The sequence below is a fragment of the Calidris pugnax genome, unplaced genomic scaffold (genome assembly GCF_001431845.1).
Source record: "Calidris pugnax isolate Ruff unplaced genomic scaffold, ASM143184v1 scaffold103, whole genome shotgun sequence".
NCBI lineage: Eukaryota > Metazoa > Chordata > Aves > Charadriiformes > Scolopacidae > Calidris > Calidris pugnax.
Window position 1 is genome coordinate 6,447,560 of NW_015090990.1, and position 16,032 is coordinate 6,463,591.

The 16,032-nt window shown below is 38.4% G+C and overlaps 1 protein-coding gene across 8 annotated transcripts in view; it reads right to left on the reverse strand.

Annotated features, from left to right (window-relative positions):
- Positions 1-16,032, reverse strand: part of SCN1A (sodium channel, voltage gated, type I alpha subunit) — a 101,423-nt gene that overhangs the window by 48,250 nt on the left and 37,141 nt on the right. For 5 of the 8 annotated variants that reach the window (XM_014954269.1, XM_014954271.1, XM_014954272.1 and 2 more), the window contains 5 exons: positions 13,619-13,737; positions 8,669-8,758; positions 7,738-7,866; positions 6,936-7,027; positions 5,755-6,027 (listed from right to left, as the gene is read on the reverse strand). In XM_014954269.1, coding sequence (XP_014809755.1) covers positions 5,755-6,027; positions 6,936-7,027; positions 7,738-7,866; positions 8,669-8,758; positions 13,619-13,737 — 703 coding nt within the window. Of the gene's footprint in view, positions 1-5,754; positions 6,028-6,935; positions 7,028-7,125; positions 7,218-7,737; positions 7,867-8,668; positions 8,759-13,618; positions 13,738-16,032 lie in introns of all 8 variants that reach the window. The other 3 variants (XM_014954276.1, XM_014954275.1, XM_014954270.1) reach the window with 1 other exon arrangement.

Sequence of the window (16,032 nt, forward strand, 5' to 3'; positions counted from 1 at the left end):
GGTAAGTTCCACCAAATTGCCCTGTAGTCAACCATCCTGTTGACTGTACAGTAATCTTGTTTTTAAATTACATTTTAGATGGTTTAAACAACAAAGACATTGACCTATGTATGCTTGGAAGAATGCACAAAACATTGTGCTCATTAAGATTCACTTTTACTGTATCCTTGCGAAATGCTTTTCTTTTTCCCCTCAAAGCAGATGCCTACAGTTGCCAAGCTCTTGATTCTGGAAGAATTATCACAGGAGGAGCTTCCTCCTGTGGTAACAATCTGCCATTTAGTCACAGGCTTAAGGATGCAATTTACACAAGATAGACCAAGTAGCCCAGTATCTCATTTCTCATGGAGACCAAAAGCGTTGCCTCAGGATGTCTGTAAGGACAGGGCAGGGACATGAACACCTCCCCAGCTTCCAATAGTTCTGAAGTACAGCAACTTCAGAGTTAAGGCAATACCTTTTTTGCTTCCTGAGAAGATTTAAACCTCCCATTTGGTTTCTCTTCCACTGAACTGGCCTGTTAGATTCCCTTAAAATTATCCCATCTGAAATGCTACCGCTGCAGCTGAGTTTAAACTTGACTATGGCTGTACCAGCTGTGCTGTCCAAGCAGGGTTCTGACATAAGTTAACGAATTCTGAGTCTGAGGAGATGTCACAAGACACTGGCTCTGAGCATTGAATTGCTGCAGGAGGGTCACGATCCCCTGGCCAGCTGTATCTCTCCATCCTGTGAGCAAAATCACCATTTGAAAAAGGTAGTTTTTAAGCTGTGTGTAGACCCTGTTCTGACACTCTGTGAAGGACACAATTTCAGTGTCTAATGATACACCTGCATCTTAGAATCACAGAATCATTTTGGTTGGAAGAGACTTTAAGATCATCAAGTCCAACCATTAACCTAGTACTGCCAAGTTACCAGGCAGTACATGTCCCTCAGCACTACAACTACACAGATTTCAAATACCTCCACGAGTGGCAGCCTGTTCCAATGCTTGGTAACCCTTTCAATGAAGAAATGTTTCCCTATATCCAATCTAAACCTCCTTTGGTACTATTTGAGGCCATTTCCTCTTGTCTTATAATTTGCTACTTGGGAAGAGAGATCAACACTCACCTCACTACAAGCTCCTTTCAGGTACTTATAGGGAGCAGTAAGGTCTCCCCTCAGACTCCTTTTCTCCAGAATAAACAATCCCAGCTCCCTCAGCTGCTCCTCAGAAGACTTATGCTCTAGACCATTCACCAGCTCTGTTGCCCTTCTCTGGACACACTCTGGTACCTCAATGTCTTTTCTTGTAGTGAGGGGCCCAAAACTGAACAGAGTATTCAAGGTGAGGCCTCACCAGTGCTGAGTACAGAGGGAGGATTACTTCCCAAGTCCTGCTGGCCAGACTATCTCTAATACAAGCAAGGATGCTGTGGCCTTTTTGGTCACCTGGGCACACTGCTGGCTCATATTCAGCCCACAGTCGACCAACATGCCCAGGTCTTTTCCACTGGGCAGCTTTCCAGCCACTCTTCCCAGAGCCTGCAGCGCTGCATGGGGTTGTGCAGGGCCCGGCTCTTGGCCTTGCTGAACCTTATACCATTGGCCTTGGCCCATCGATCCAGCCTGCCCAGATCCCTCTGTAGGGCCTTCCTACCCTCCAGCTTGACACTCCCACCTAGTTTGGTGGCATCTGCAAATTTACCAAGGGCGCATCTTACAGGGTACAATCTTCTGTACTGTGCAAAATGCACAACCCTATGTGTGGCCGCTGCCATTCCGGGCTGGTATGCATTGCGGAACAGCACTGTGCTGAAACACAGCTGTAAATAGTAAAGGTAGCTGACATGATGCTGACCACAGCTGACCCTTATGAAGCAAATCTTACTCTGCATTATGTCAGCTAATCATGGGTAAAACATGCTGGAACGTAACAGCTGGTTGGGAAGAATGCAAATCTGACTTGATATGGCTTACATGGAGCAGTCAGTCATGATCAGTACTGCATCAACTGAGCTGAATGGCTAAAATAAGGTCTGTATTCAAGTTCTGTGGTTGAGACAAGATGTGCCCTGTAAGCATGCTGTACTTGTCAGCTCCACAGGAAATAACAGCCACCCAGGCTTTCTCCAAGTGCATGGATAAAACCATGAAAAATACTCAAAATATTACCATAGTAATAAAATTTTTATAACAACAAAAGCTGAGCATTATAAGCATGTATCCCTAACTAGATGCAAAACTCTGAATTGTATTTTACCAACATCCCAGATGCAAAACTCTGAATTGTATTTTACCAAAGTAATTTGAGAAATCCCTCACTACATCTGGTATATGTTTGGCTCCCCTTTATTTCATCAGGAAATGGGAAAAAATCCCTGGTGATTGAGCAGTTTACTTCAAGAGAATTTACAGTTGTTTGGGTAAACCTAGGGTAATGACTGAGAATAATTGTTATTTCACAAAACAGACTGAGATGGTATTTCCCAGAAAAAAATTGCTTATGGCAAGCCTGCCAAGATAAACTTAAACTTACCTAGTATTAGGTTTATCAGATATGGTATCTTGGAAAAAGAAAAATGAAGAAAAAAGAGTGCTTGACTCACTAATGCCAGGAGTGCTTACATAAAGTATTGTATTTCCAAAAATTAGCTTAGTGGCAAAATTAGGGCTTACATGCCTTTTTTGCATAGTATACACAACTACTGGCATTAAAACTTTTATAATTCCTACAAAACAAAGTGCCATTGCACCACTCTGAGCTCCAGGCAAGTCCCTTCTCACTGCCCTGTGACACAACTGATTTAAGAACCATCTCTGTATCCTGTCTGCCCAACTGCAAAAAGAGAGCAGGAAGCTGTGACACGATAATTTTTCTCTTTGAAAATGCTGGTAAGCAAGGAAAAGCTTATTAACTTCATAATAAGACTCATAATTTCATTATAAATTTCATAATACATAAGGAATCCTGTGTAAATATACCAAAGGTTGAAGTAGGCATTCAATAAAGTACCTTCTGCAACTAATTCAATTCAGCTTTGTTTATTAGGGGGCTTCAGGTCTTCTTTAAATCATATGAAATCAGAGCTTGAGTTTACAGAGTCTTCATTAAAAAAACAGGAAATTAAGTCTGACCTTGAACTGTAGGTCTTCATTAGGAGACCTTGCTGAGACTTTTTTATACCCTGTGGTATGGGATCTCCAGTAATTCACATGTTCAAGTAAAGTGAGCTTCACAAAAAGATTGCACCTTGATTTAAGAAATTCAGATGGAAATCTATCACAGTGAATGATCAGCTGTGTGAACACAGTTAGAAGCTGTCTGTCTTCTATTTGAAATCTGTCTGGCTTTGACTTGCAGCTATTGAACCTGTTATAACTCTTCCTCCTAGATCAAAGATATGTCTATGATGAAATTTCTGTTCCCCATGAGGTTTTTCTCCACTCTGATCAAATCACCCCTTAAACCTTCTCTTTGATATGCTAAGTAGGTTGAGCTCCTGGTCTATCTTGGTATAAAGCATGTTTTCCAACCCTTTAATCATTCTGCTCTTTTCTGAACATCCTCCAATTTTTTAACATTCTATCTAAATGGAACTTTATATCGTATTCCAGTAGCAACTGCAGTAGCACTAAATACAGGAGTAAGACTGCCTTCCTGGTCATTAATTTATTTATGTGAACAGGATACTATTTAGCTTTTTGGCTGCAGAATCTTAGCCCTAATTTGTCAGAGTCCTGGCTGCTCCACAGTGCTTTAGGTGCTTTAGCCTCTTTATTGCTAACGGCTTTCCAATTGCATTTCTCAGTTGCAACTCTGCAACCTTTCATATAAACTGCTGTGGCAATGTTTTCTAGAGCCTCTGTGGCACTATTTTTCCTTCGTTCTCATGCTGGTTTTCATGTTGCTGTTATTCTCATGACATTACACCTGCAAACAAATTATTGTTGCAGCAGGTGCTCAAAGGAAGCAATTGTCTCCAGTGTGAGATTCACTCCTTTTTCTCCCCCTTTTTCCTACTCCTTGCTTGTAGCTTTTGGTTTATATTAGGTGACTTAATAACATGCATATACAAGTCTAAAAAAAAAAACAACCAGCCATGCAGCATCCCCCCCTGATTCAGAGTGCGTTCCAATTAGTGCTAATAGCACTGTAAGCAGGAAAAACCTGTAGGGAGTTAGAAAAGATGCTACTGAAAAACACACAACTGCTATGGGAAAAGTATTATGGAGTGACCACTGCTGCACTGAAAAGATGCCTAGGGGAGGAGACTCATCTGGGACCCCATCCTTTCTCTTCACAGCTGGCCACTGTAGTCAGATTTCTCTTTCCCCTTCCCTTTTCTTCCTCTCTCCCCCCTGTTGCTCTTCTTTTGCACCAAAAGTAACTTCCACTGTTAGAGATTATGTGTTGCCATCAGCTACCATCTTTATGTATGTAACCTGTCTCAACATGAATTGTGCAGCACTGGCTTTTAGTGTTTGAGATCTTAGATTTGTAACCTCACATTGAACTGTACTGAAATATAATTCTTTTTATCTATTCTCAGTTTGTCAGACTGCTCTGTATCAGCAAAAGTGGTTGGAAAATCCTACTTTGGGAAATCATCGAAATGGAAAAATGCATCAAAACAACTTCTGAAGAGGTTTGTCTGAGATTGCTGCTGTTTAAGGTTTTAACTAATCTAGATGATGGAAGAATGCTAAAAGATTTTCAAATGATACTGCTGATAAGGATGGTGGTGAGTTTGAGGAAACAACTACACTTTAACAGATCCAGGACAGTTGGAGAGAGGGCCTGAAAAAATGGGGTGCTGTTCAGGCTGGAAAGTGGGAAAGAAAATGAACCAAAAGTCTGTAGAAGATTCAGGAGGCACGTAGACCACAAGCTGAACTGGATTTAAAGATGTTACAATTGTAAATGATGGGAAGTCCTAGCCTAGGATATATAAAATAGAAGTATAAATTACTATGCTGCCACATAAGCCTTCTTTTCTGCTTATTATGCCTCATTTGGATGAGAAATGTCTAGATGTGGCTACTACACATTAAGAAGGAGTTTATAAACAAGAAAGGATCCAGATGAGAGGTCAAAATGTAGAAAATAAACTGCAGGAGGAAAAGGTTAATGATCTGGGTTGCTTAGCATACAAAAAAAAAGACTGAAAGCGGAGAGAACAGAGCATACTAACATAAGAATTGCCTCTAAATACCTCAGAAACAGTGATTAATGATAGGGAATAATTTTGTTTTGATGCCTGTGGTGAAGTTGGTAAGAACAATGGGCTTAAATTGCAGTGGGAAAATTTGTTGGACCTTAAAAAAAAACCCTTTCTAATAATAAGGATAGTGAAGTACAAGAATGGATAGATGATGAAAATACTGAGGAATCCATCACTGAAGTCCTCACTGAATGTCAGAAGTCTCTGACATCTGACAGAAATAACATAGCAGCCTGGTGCTCATCTTGTTTTGGAGTATGGGAACGGAAAATGCTTAAGACTATTAAGTAATTTTAAGAACTCCTTTGGACCTGTTGCCTCAGAGAGGAATTGGATCTGGCAGAGGGAAATGAGAAAAAGAGCAGTATCATGTAGAGAGACCTTGTTCCTTGTTCCATGTTGGCCTTTGGAGCAGATCTGTGTGAGAGAGAAAACACTTCTCCTGCTCCGTCTTAACTAAATGTATCATCCCTTCCCCTCCTTATTTCTAAGAACTGGGTCAGCCACAAATCACTTCAATAAGAATTATGCTGACAATACTTACTTTCATCTTCAATGTACCCCTTCCAGTCAAATGGAGTCACTGTTGAATTAACCAATGTACCGTTTTCACCTATGGTGCTGTTTAGCTGGGAAGTAATATTTGTATCCAGAGTAAAATTTTCTGGAGGCCACTGCAGGCATTTATTCCTCAAGTTGCCCATGAACAGCTGCAGCCCTATTAGTGCAAATACACTCAGACAAAACACGGTCAGGATCATAACATCCGAGAGCTTCTTCACAGATTGAATTAGGGCTCCCACGATAGTCTTCAAGCCTGAAAATGCAAAGGAATTTTTATTCTGATGTTCAAAACTTTTTGAAAGCATAAAAATGACAGTATCTCCCAGTAAAGTTATAGATTTCATGCAGAAGCCCAAATAAATGTAATGTTTGTGAAATAACATTTTTGTGAAGAGCTTTTTCACTTGTGAAAATGAATAAATAGCTGAAATTTATGTTCATTTAAAACCGTGAATGGAATGAGTTGCATATATTTCAAAACACTTGTTTTAATGCTAAAACAAGTGACTTTTTTTTATTCATGCTATACATGAATCTCACATAAAAGTCTTCTTTCTTTTTATTTGTCATTACCTCTTGCCCCAAACCTTTGCTACTATCAGTTTTATAACATAATACATTTAGAAGACGGTAGTAAAAAGCCTGTTCAACAATAAATAGGATTAAAATTTAATGCTATAAAACTGGAGATGGTTTGGAAAATCATAGAATTTTAAGATAATAAATCCCCCATGCAATGCCCATGCTATTCTTTATTATCTTATTCCTTCATCTTCTTACTAAGTCAACATCTTGAACAGTTCAGTTTTTAGACACAAATATTCACAACAAATACCACATAACATCATGTAGGTAAGATACACATGGGTAAGAAAACTTCAGGGTCACTGATATTCGTTGAATGTGGAGAAGAAAGCTTGACATCATACGATGCAAACCACACACGCTGTGTACTGCAATGTCTCATGCACGAATCTGTTAAACTCAAAGGCTGATTTCAAAAGAAAAGAGCTCATGTTAAAAAGCAATGAATCAGAGATTTCAGTGAATTCTAACATCTTCCGATTCCTGCTTTTTTGTGAAAAGAAATAAGACGTGTTTAAAGAATAAATTCTGTTTCAGTGAATTAAAGTCAGCCTCAGTGTTTAACCTAGCTCTCACCTGGAATGACTGATATTGTTTTCAAAGCTCGGAGAACTCTGAATGTTCTCAACGCTGAGACATTGCCCAGGTCCACAAACTCTGTCACATATCTGTAATAGGGGAGTTCACACACAAACACAATGACAGGATAAAAAGGAACAGTTGGGAGGTACAAGGGGCCTAACACCTTACACCAGTTACTTCTTACCTGGGATTACAGAAATAGTTTTCAAAGCTCTCAATACTCTGAAAGTTCGAAGAGCTGAAACATTGCCTAGGTTTACAAATTCTGTTACATACCTGTAGGATTAAATCACAATTATTCAGAATTTAGGCAAAATTTATGCTACTTACTTGGGTCTTTCATCAAGACCGCTTTGGCGTTTTTAGCAAAAAAATTAAATAGCAACAGTCAGAGATTTACCTTTCACTGCAGTTTGCCTTGCATTAATATGCTTTCAGAGCCTTCAGTTAAATTAAATGTCTCTGAAGTGAATCGCAGTGATTTAACTTTGAAAGCCTAAAATTTATCTAGACTAGATTGGTAAGTTTGGAGAATGAAGTCAAAGGGACGCTCCTTTTCTGCTCAGAGAAAAAAAACGCAGGACATGAAATTAGCCTCTCTAATACTAGCTGTACTAATGGCTTCTGCAGTATTTATGTTTACATCAAAATATGCATATTAGAATGTGAAAATCGTTTTAGACAAAAGCAAATCCATACAAGAATTTCCATTTAACAAAATTGATATGTATTGATACTAATTTCATGCCCTTTTTGCCCTTCACTTTCAAAGAAAAAGCAAAAAACAAAAACTTACGCGAAGGTAATAACAGTGAAATCAAGCCAGTTCCATGGATCTCGAAGAAAAGTAAAATCTTCTAAGCAAAAGCCTCTTGCAATGATTTTTATGAGTGACTCAAACGTGTAAATTCCAGTGAACGTATACCTGGAAAATATACGAAAATGTAATCAAAATAACTAGCAACATTTTACATTGCTATTCTGATAGAAAGGTGATGATCAAATGGAAGAGTTTTTATTTCAACACTTCAACAAAGAAATACAGTAAATAGCAATTTCTTCTAAAATGCATGATAGTCATCATATATACTTGTATATTTACATGCATTAGTTGTGACATGCTGTTGAAATACAGCAGTCCTCATCTTGTACACAAATCAAAATAAATAAGTCTATTGAAGAAATGACATATATTACAAATTTATTGGTGACACAGCTTGAAAGTATGCAACACTAGATCTGTTACTGCTAACCAAGAAACTTGTGAGCATAAGAAATTGCATGCTGTCTGAATCATTAACGTCTAAAACATTATTAACTCTGAAATGGGAAGAATGCAAGCATGTACTGAATTCTCACTTTAGGAGTACCTTTGCTTATATGCTGTCCCTAACTGACCTGTACAAAAAGATGGCCATGGTTCTGCTATTAATGCAGTGGCATAAAGGAGGAGTAAAAACATTGGGTAGATGCTAAACCATGAAGATGAAAAAAAACTAGTGGAATCTCAGTAGAATACTATCTGTAAACAATTTTCATTTTTTTTCTACCCAATCATTCTTCTAGAAGGAGATTTAAATAATTATTCAACATTTCTACATATTTTAGAGAGGAAATAGTGGTAGTGTCTCATGATAGTTCCAGCCAGCACACATGACTACAGTTACTGGCATGCTGACTCCCAGAAGAACAGTCAAGGGTATCTTTAAATAACATATGCAACTTACTCTACATTCTTTGTCCAGTCCGGAGGGTTACTCATGGTCATAAATACACAGTTGGTCAAAATAGTGCACATGATAAGCATGCTGAATAATGTAGATATAGTTAAGGAAAACACAATAGTAATTGATACAATATCACATCAGCCATATATCTTAAGTACACTAAAATATTGCCACTTATACAAATCTTTTAGACTTTGGTGAACATTGCACATATATTTTGCTTAACCTGGTAGTTTTAACTTTAGAACATTAAACTTTAATATTAGACTTGATTTGTTAATGTTCCGATGTTGATGTCCTTTTTGTTTTCAGCTGGTACTGAAAGGCGAAGGAGATGGCTCTCGCACGTCCAGGAGTAATGTGTGCTGAGAAACAGCCAAAACCGAAATAATGTGCAGAATACTGTTTTACTTAAGTACCTGATATGACTGAATAAGTGTTAGTCTTTCACTTCTAAAATTTTGGTACTAAATTCAACAGCTGGCATACACAAGGTAAAAAAAGTTTATTCTATTTACCTATTTATTTTATTTTATTGAGAGTTGTAGAGAAAGCACACATCACCCCAGCACAGCCAGTCTGTCAAAAACACAGAACAAAACACAGAATACTGTTTTTAATCGCTGAAGTGACTGCATTCTGTGTTTCCCTATCACTTAATTAGAGGTACATCCTTCAGTCAGTGAAACAGAACTCCACAGAGAGCTCACATATTAAGGTGAATAATTTTCCAATATTATTTTGGGGCTCTCTCAAAACATGTTAGCAGCAAAAGAAGAATCTCTTGTTCTACCCATGCTATAATTTGAAAATGGCTCAATAGTACTTTGTGGTCAACTGATTGAAAAGCATGGAAAACTGGTGAGGATTAGAATGAAAATTACTTTTTATTTAGAGTTCCAGCAAGGAACAATTAGGTACTATGAAACCCAGACTAACAGCTCAAAGGGGCTTATGGTAGGGAGGTGGGACAGGTCACCGGGGCTTCATTATACCCAATGTGATGGCGCTGGTTTATGCTGGCTCTACAAACATTGTGGTCCTTCCCTTTTCTTTGTAATAAAGTAAACTTGATTATTTAAGCATTTGGAAATATGGAAGTAACAAAACTAGACCAAAACCTGACTCAAAACTGCCACATGATGGCAGCAAAAAATAAGAACCACTATGCCTCCTTTACACCGAACGGTTAACTCAACTCTAATTTTTCCTCTAGTCATCTTTATAAATAATGCGTTCCTTAAAAATAGTTGCATCAACATAACTGGAAAAGAAGCTAGCTTAAAGTTAAGAAGGGCATTTACAGACAAACTTGCACATAAGATCCCAGGATTCAGGATTTTTAATTTATTTTCTGTTTGGCTTTTTTTTTTTCCAATGAACAATAAAGCATTTTGTTGTTTGGAGCACATTTTTATGCCATGGACAAAAAAAGCCCCAAAACCCAACCATTCAATCTTGGTGAAGGAGGAATAGAAGTAACATCTTAGCATAAACTTTGCAGAAAATGTGTGCAAACATTAAGATCATCGCTTACAACTGCTGAACAATACAAACTTGAGCATATCTTTTCAAGTAAACATTCAAATTACAGGGAAGGATTTAGCTGCCTGATTCCCATAGGTAGGTCCCTGACCTTTGTCTAAATAACTGATCAAGCAGTGAATATTGTGGTATCTTTCACTAAGTTACTTAACTCGTTTTGAATATCATGTTGTCATTCAAGCTCTGTACAGTTAAAATTGTTGATAAGTGGCTTAGAATAAATGATTATGAGGCTCAATGAGGCCCTGGGCAACCTGGTCTACTTGGGGGTATCCCTGCTTCCCTGCAGGAAGGTCAAACTATATGACCTATGGAGGTCCCTTCTGGCCCGGACCATTCTATGATTCTATGCCTAAAGAATCTGACTTAATATAATTGGGAAATTCCTTTAAATAAAGAGAATCCATTTTGGTAGTTGAAAAACTTGGCAATGCCTGGCTGCAGCTTCAGTAGTCTCATAAGACAAAGACGTGAAATGACCTTTTAGGAGAGCTGAGATTTTATCCCCATACATTGTACTGTGTGTTAAGAGCTAAGAATCATTCATAATAAAGGCCACAGGTGGATCCTTGCACATTGCTCACTCTGTACATAACTCACCACATCTGTGAGTTGCATAGCCAAAGTGCTCTTAAGTTCACTCTTTAAGGGAGCAGATGCTCAATAGGACTAACAGACTTTGAAATCTAAACTCTGGCCATGCTTTCCCCTTTGGAAATCTCGAATATAACTGACACATTCAATGCCTGTGCCTCTCTTCCTTCTTCTCCCACATTTTGAGTGTCTGATTTACAACTTCAATGTTCCCTTAATGTACTCTTTTATGTGCTATGTTCTATATATTCAACTATACACAAACAGTTCTGATATATGATGACTTCTTAATGGAAATGTACTGTCTTTTTTATGCTCTTCCCATATAGGCAAGCAGTAGGGTTAGAGGCACTATACAGCCTCAAGATAATCAATTACTGAAGCAGCTGAAGTCTCTTATCACCTGTGTGGATTTGGTGGAAGATGAAGATTAGAAAAAACAAATGTTGCCAATTAGTTTCAGAGATATCTGCTGGCAGTCAGGCCACACTGAGTAACTCCTTGCACTTGGCAGCTCCAGCCCCTGCCACCTCCCTTTTTTTTTTTTGTCTGCTCAGCCCTCCACCTATTCTTATGTTTTCATCCTTTCCTATTAATTGCCAAAGCCTGGCAATCTCCCACCACTCTTCTGTTGCACCTCAACTCAGGCAGGCAAAAAAGGAAAAGGAAAAAAAAAGCGAAGCAGCATACTAGGAGGTGAGTCAGCAGAGAATGAGAGAGAAAGAAATTCATGCTGTTACCGGTTCCTGTATCTGGTATTACATTAAGTACTGGCAATGAGAAAGAATAATTGCAGGGAAAGTCTCTGAGCGCTGAGGGAGTGCTCTGTTTCTTCACAGGGGGAGCAACATCTGACCTCGTGTGTGGGCAGATGTGATCAGAGCACCCTGTTCAGAGAATCTGGAGGATTTACAGATGAAGTTTTCCAACCAACATGCCAATTTCATTGTGCTCAACACACTTTCACACTAAAAATGAAAGGCACAGTTCTGTTACAAAGGCCAAAATGCCAAACACCCACCTCAAAACATGAGGGCAGTAGAGCTAATCGGTAAAAGTCCCAATATTATTAAAAATAATAAGCAACTTTATCCCCTAATCTTTTCCTTACAGGTGGCTAACCTTTTATAAGCAACTGAAATCTAAATTGCATTACAGAACATATTATGTCGTTCTTAGTTAAACACATTCATATTTGCAGTGTTCGTACTATACTGCATAAAGAAAAAAGGAAAAGGAAAAAAAAAAAAGAGAAGAAAAGAACCTGTGCATCTATTCTTATGTTTAAGATAAAAAAGTGAAAATACTCCCTGTCTATCTCTAAGAATAAAATAGCCCATCCCATAGTTGGTTGTTTGTATAAGAAATCAGTCCATATAGTGAAAGGAAACCTCCTCCTAAAATAGAGCTAAATTACATGATCACACTATCAGTTAATAGACAGAAGAAAAAATATTGGAGTTGCATATTGCTTATTAGAATTGCTTTTGTTCTGACTGCCATCAGGACCAGCTGGATACTCTGAACACAATTAGGAGGAACTTAAAACCAAACCAAACTCAGCAATCAGTACGCCAGTAAAAACATTACCCACAACTAGCACAGATGCAGGGCTGGAAGGTATTGTAAATCAGAATCTCTAACTTGAATGGATGAGCATTCATTAGAGGCTCCAACCTGACAGTATCTGAGTTTCCTTGCCATCACCACCACTATGTCTGTAGGCTTCTGTCACTTAGCTACTGTCCCCACGTGCTCCCTGACTCGTCTCCAGACACCTTTCTCCCCTTCTCTCAGTGCTTTAACTTCCAGGGAGCTCAGAGGAAAAGGTTTTCTGAATCAACAGCAATCAGCCTTGTTTCTTCCTTTTCCCAAAGAACTAGAAAATTCTGCCAGTGGTATCGAATAATAAAGCTTCTGCCTTTGACTAACTGTTCAATTTCAAAAGTCTTACTGTCACACTGAAGTTTTCATTTGGTGACTACTTTTCCCAGTTCTGATGTTTTGCAAGAAAAGTGCACCAAAACCTCACCCACTAGAACTTTCCATCAACCTGCTATGGACATTGGGCACCAATCCCACATACCAGTCTAAAACTTTACCCATCAGTCATGGTCCCCCAATCTGTCCACCATCTGCAAGTACAGATGCTTTGCAAGCCGCCTGCAGGACTGCTGCCTGTGCTTTCTGGCAATGTACTAAATTTGGCAGAGGACTATGGTGCAACTGGGCAGGTTTGGGAATGTGAGATTCAGCATACGTGAACCAGGTTTCCAGGCACGCTGCTGCAACAAACTATAAAGCTTGTCTTGAAGGTGGCATCAGAAGGACCCCTAAAAGGCAACATAATCACACCTCTGAGTTAGCTGCGCCCGAGCAGTTGCATATTTGCCTAACTGCTTGCAAAACTGAGAGCTCTTCTGGAATTTGTGAGCACAAATTGCATTTTTTTTTTAAAGATGTAATTATTTTATTAATAGGTTTTGTAGTGCAAGAAATAATCTGGGATGCAAAAAATTTCATTGTTAGAATAAATCTGAATAAACTTTTCTGAAAAATTGATCTAGATGGATTATTAAATCCATCTGCAGATTTGTACAGCAGTAGTATTGAAATTCAAGACAATAGCTAAAATGTAACTATTATATATACATATTTTCTAGTATTTATTAAACCTTACCATAAGTCTTTCCCTGGAAAATAAAAAATAAAATTAACAGCCTTTATGAAATGAAAACATTTATTTACAATGAAATAGAGTTTTCTTAATTTCAGTGTGTAATGCTTTGAACCACCATTGAAAAAGGATATGAATGTACCAAAATTTTAATAGCTATTTTTCTAAGAGGATTGAAGGGAGTTAAAATGTACAGGGCAGAGGTGGCACTGAACCGGAAGATTGCCTTCCCTTTATTCAATACTATAAAGGTCTGAAAAAGAGAAAAAAAAAAGACATTTTATAAGTGTGTATTCACTGTAGATGCTCATTTTAAAATTGCTCCTAGTGACTAATAACCAAAATTGTAACTTTTTGAATAGTTAATACACAAAAACCATGACCCATATTTTAAATAAAACTTATTTCCAGTACTTACCTGATGTACCTGACATATGAAAACGTAATTCTAAATATGGAACATTCAATTCATTAAGGTTTTTATAATAATTCTGCATTAAACAACCTCAATAGAGTAATATGATAAATTTACATGATGCGTTTCTCATAAAAAAAGGTGCAGAAATTATTAACTATAATTATAATTTTATTTATGCTTTACCATAGAAAACTCTTCCAGTTTGAAATAACATAAGCAGGGAAACCTTACTAATGTATCATTAACATCCACAGGTAAGAGAAATCCTTACAGAAACTGATTTAATATACTACCTATTTGTTCACTGTTTTTTATTTCAGTCTGTTTCTTTGTCTTTGTGCTGAGGAGAGAAAGAAATAGCAATAATATATAGCCACAATTTGGTAGATCTCTGAGGACTGTGGGGATCTGAACACACCTTACCAGAGGAGAGCAAGAAATACATCCCAGATGACCCCCCTGCACATTTGGGCTTTGCAGGTGCGAAACCTTCTCAGTTCCCATCCAAGAACTTGTTAAATTTAAATTTTAACAGCTAAAGACCCTATTAAATTCAGAGAAACTTAAAGGTATGCAAGCCTTACTTCAGAGAATTGTAGAAGACTCTGTAGGCTGAAAGCTTGTCTATTTGTCTCAAATAAATCCATGAGCCAAATATAAATGGTACAAGCAAACCCTACAAACATTGCTTTGCTTCCACTGCAGGCTATCATGGCTGCAACAGCATTACAACTATAGCATGGGAAATGTGGACTGTCAGGTTCCTTTGTGGCACTAAGGGGCTCTTCAACTGCAAGATCAATCAGGAAAGAATGAAAAACACTGCAGAAGGAAGGCTTAGTAACACAGAAGAAAGCTGCATGCAATGGAAGGGACGATGCAAGGATTTTAGCCTAAATTCAAACTGAATTAAAGGTATTTAAGAATCTGCACAAGAGAAATGTCCAAAATTGCTTTTTTGGCTTCTTCAGAGTTATGCATTTTGTAAAGAAGCTATATTAAAGCCATAAAGCCTCCTTGTTTTTCATTGTGCTGCTGACAAAGGGAGCTGCAAACTAGAAAGCCAGTGGAAGTGTGAGAAAGGGGTATGTTGATCTCTTCTGGTGTCCATGACATCAAGCATCACTTCAAGACTGTAAGCAAGTGGACTACAAGGCTATTTCCAGGAAGGCTGCCAGACAGAGAAAATATGCTGAGGAGGTTCAAGAAGGACGATTCTTCAGTCTGCTTAGATTTGGGAAGCTTAGTGTATATAGACCATGGAGTATAGATACATATCTCTAGGACAACCCAGGAGGTGGAGAGAATCGTGGACATGAGGGTTTCCACCAGTCTGTGAAGATATCAAGTACTGAAGGCAGAGGAGAAGCAGGGATTAAGCCCTGAGGAAAAACTGTCCCCATCCCAACTCACTTGCTGGATTCTTCTCTGAGCTGTCTCTCCATCATAGCTCTGCACAGCACACCTTCCTATACAGACCAAACCCCTGAGACTAAGGAACAAAATATCTCACTTAATATTGCCTTGAGTACAAACTCAAGATATGTAGGAATAGTACAAGATATGTATTTGATTTCCCCACTTCTGCACAGAAATGGAGAAACTGCATATGAAACAGGAGAGAGGGATAAAGCCTGGGCTAATGTTTCCAAATTACACTTCCAGTTATGGATTACAGATAACAACAACCTTCAAAGCGTATCTGCATATGACCTGACCTTAAATGAGGCTTTCATTTTAAATACTGAAGCAACCAAGCAGATGAATGATTTTTTGGCACAAAGTTACAAAGCCTCACATCCCAAGGGAGAAGGTGAGTTTCCCCTACCAGGTCTGTCCCCAGTCCCCAGGACTCACAGCTAAAAAGCCTCTAGCTCACACCGTTGGCTTTTGTAGCTATGAGGTAGTTGACAAAATACATTAAAAATCACACTCCCTACTAACTTTGTATCTAAGCCTACACCACCTACATTTAGTCAACCTACATTTCTTTAAAAATCTTTGAACACAAGCATATTAAACATACATCTCTTTTCTAACATGCCTTATGGAAAATAACAGCATGCTGGCACAGCTCCAGTTTCAGTTGGAAGCTGCTGCTATTTTAGCTGTTCTACTTTCTGCTGCCCT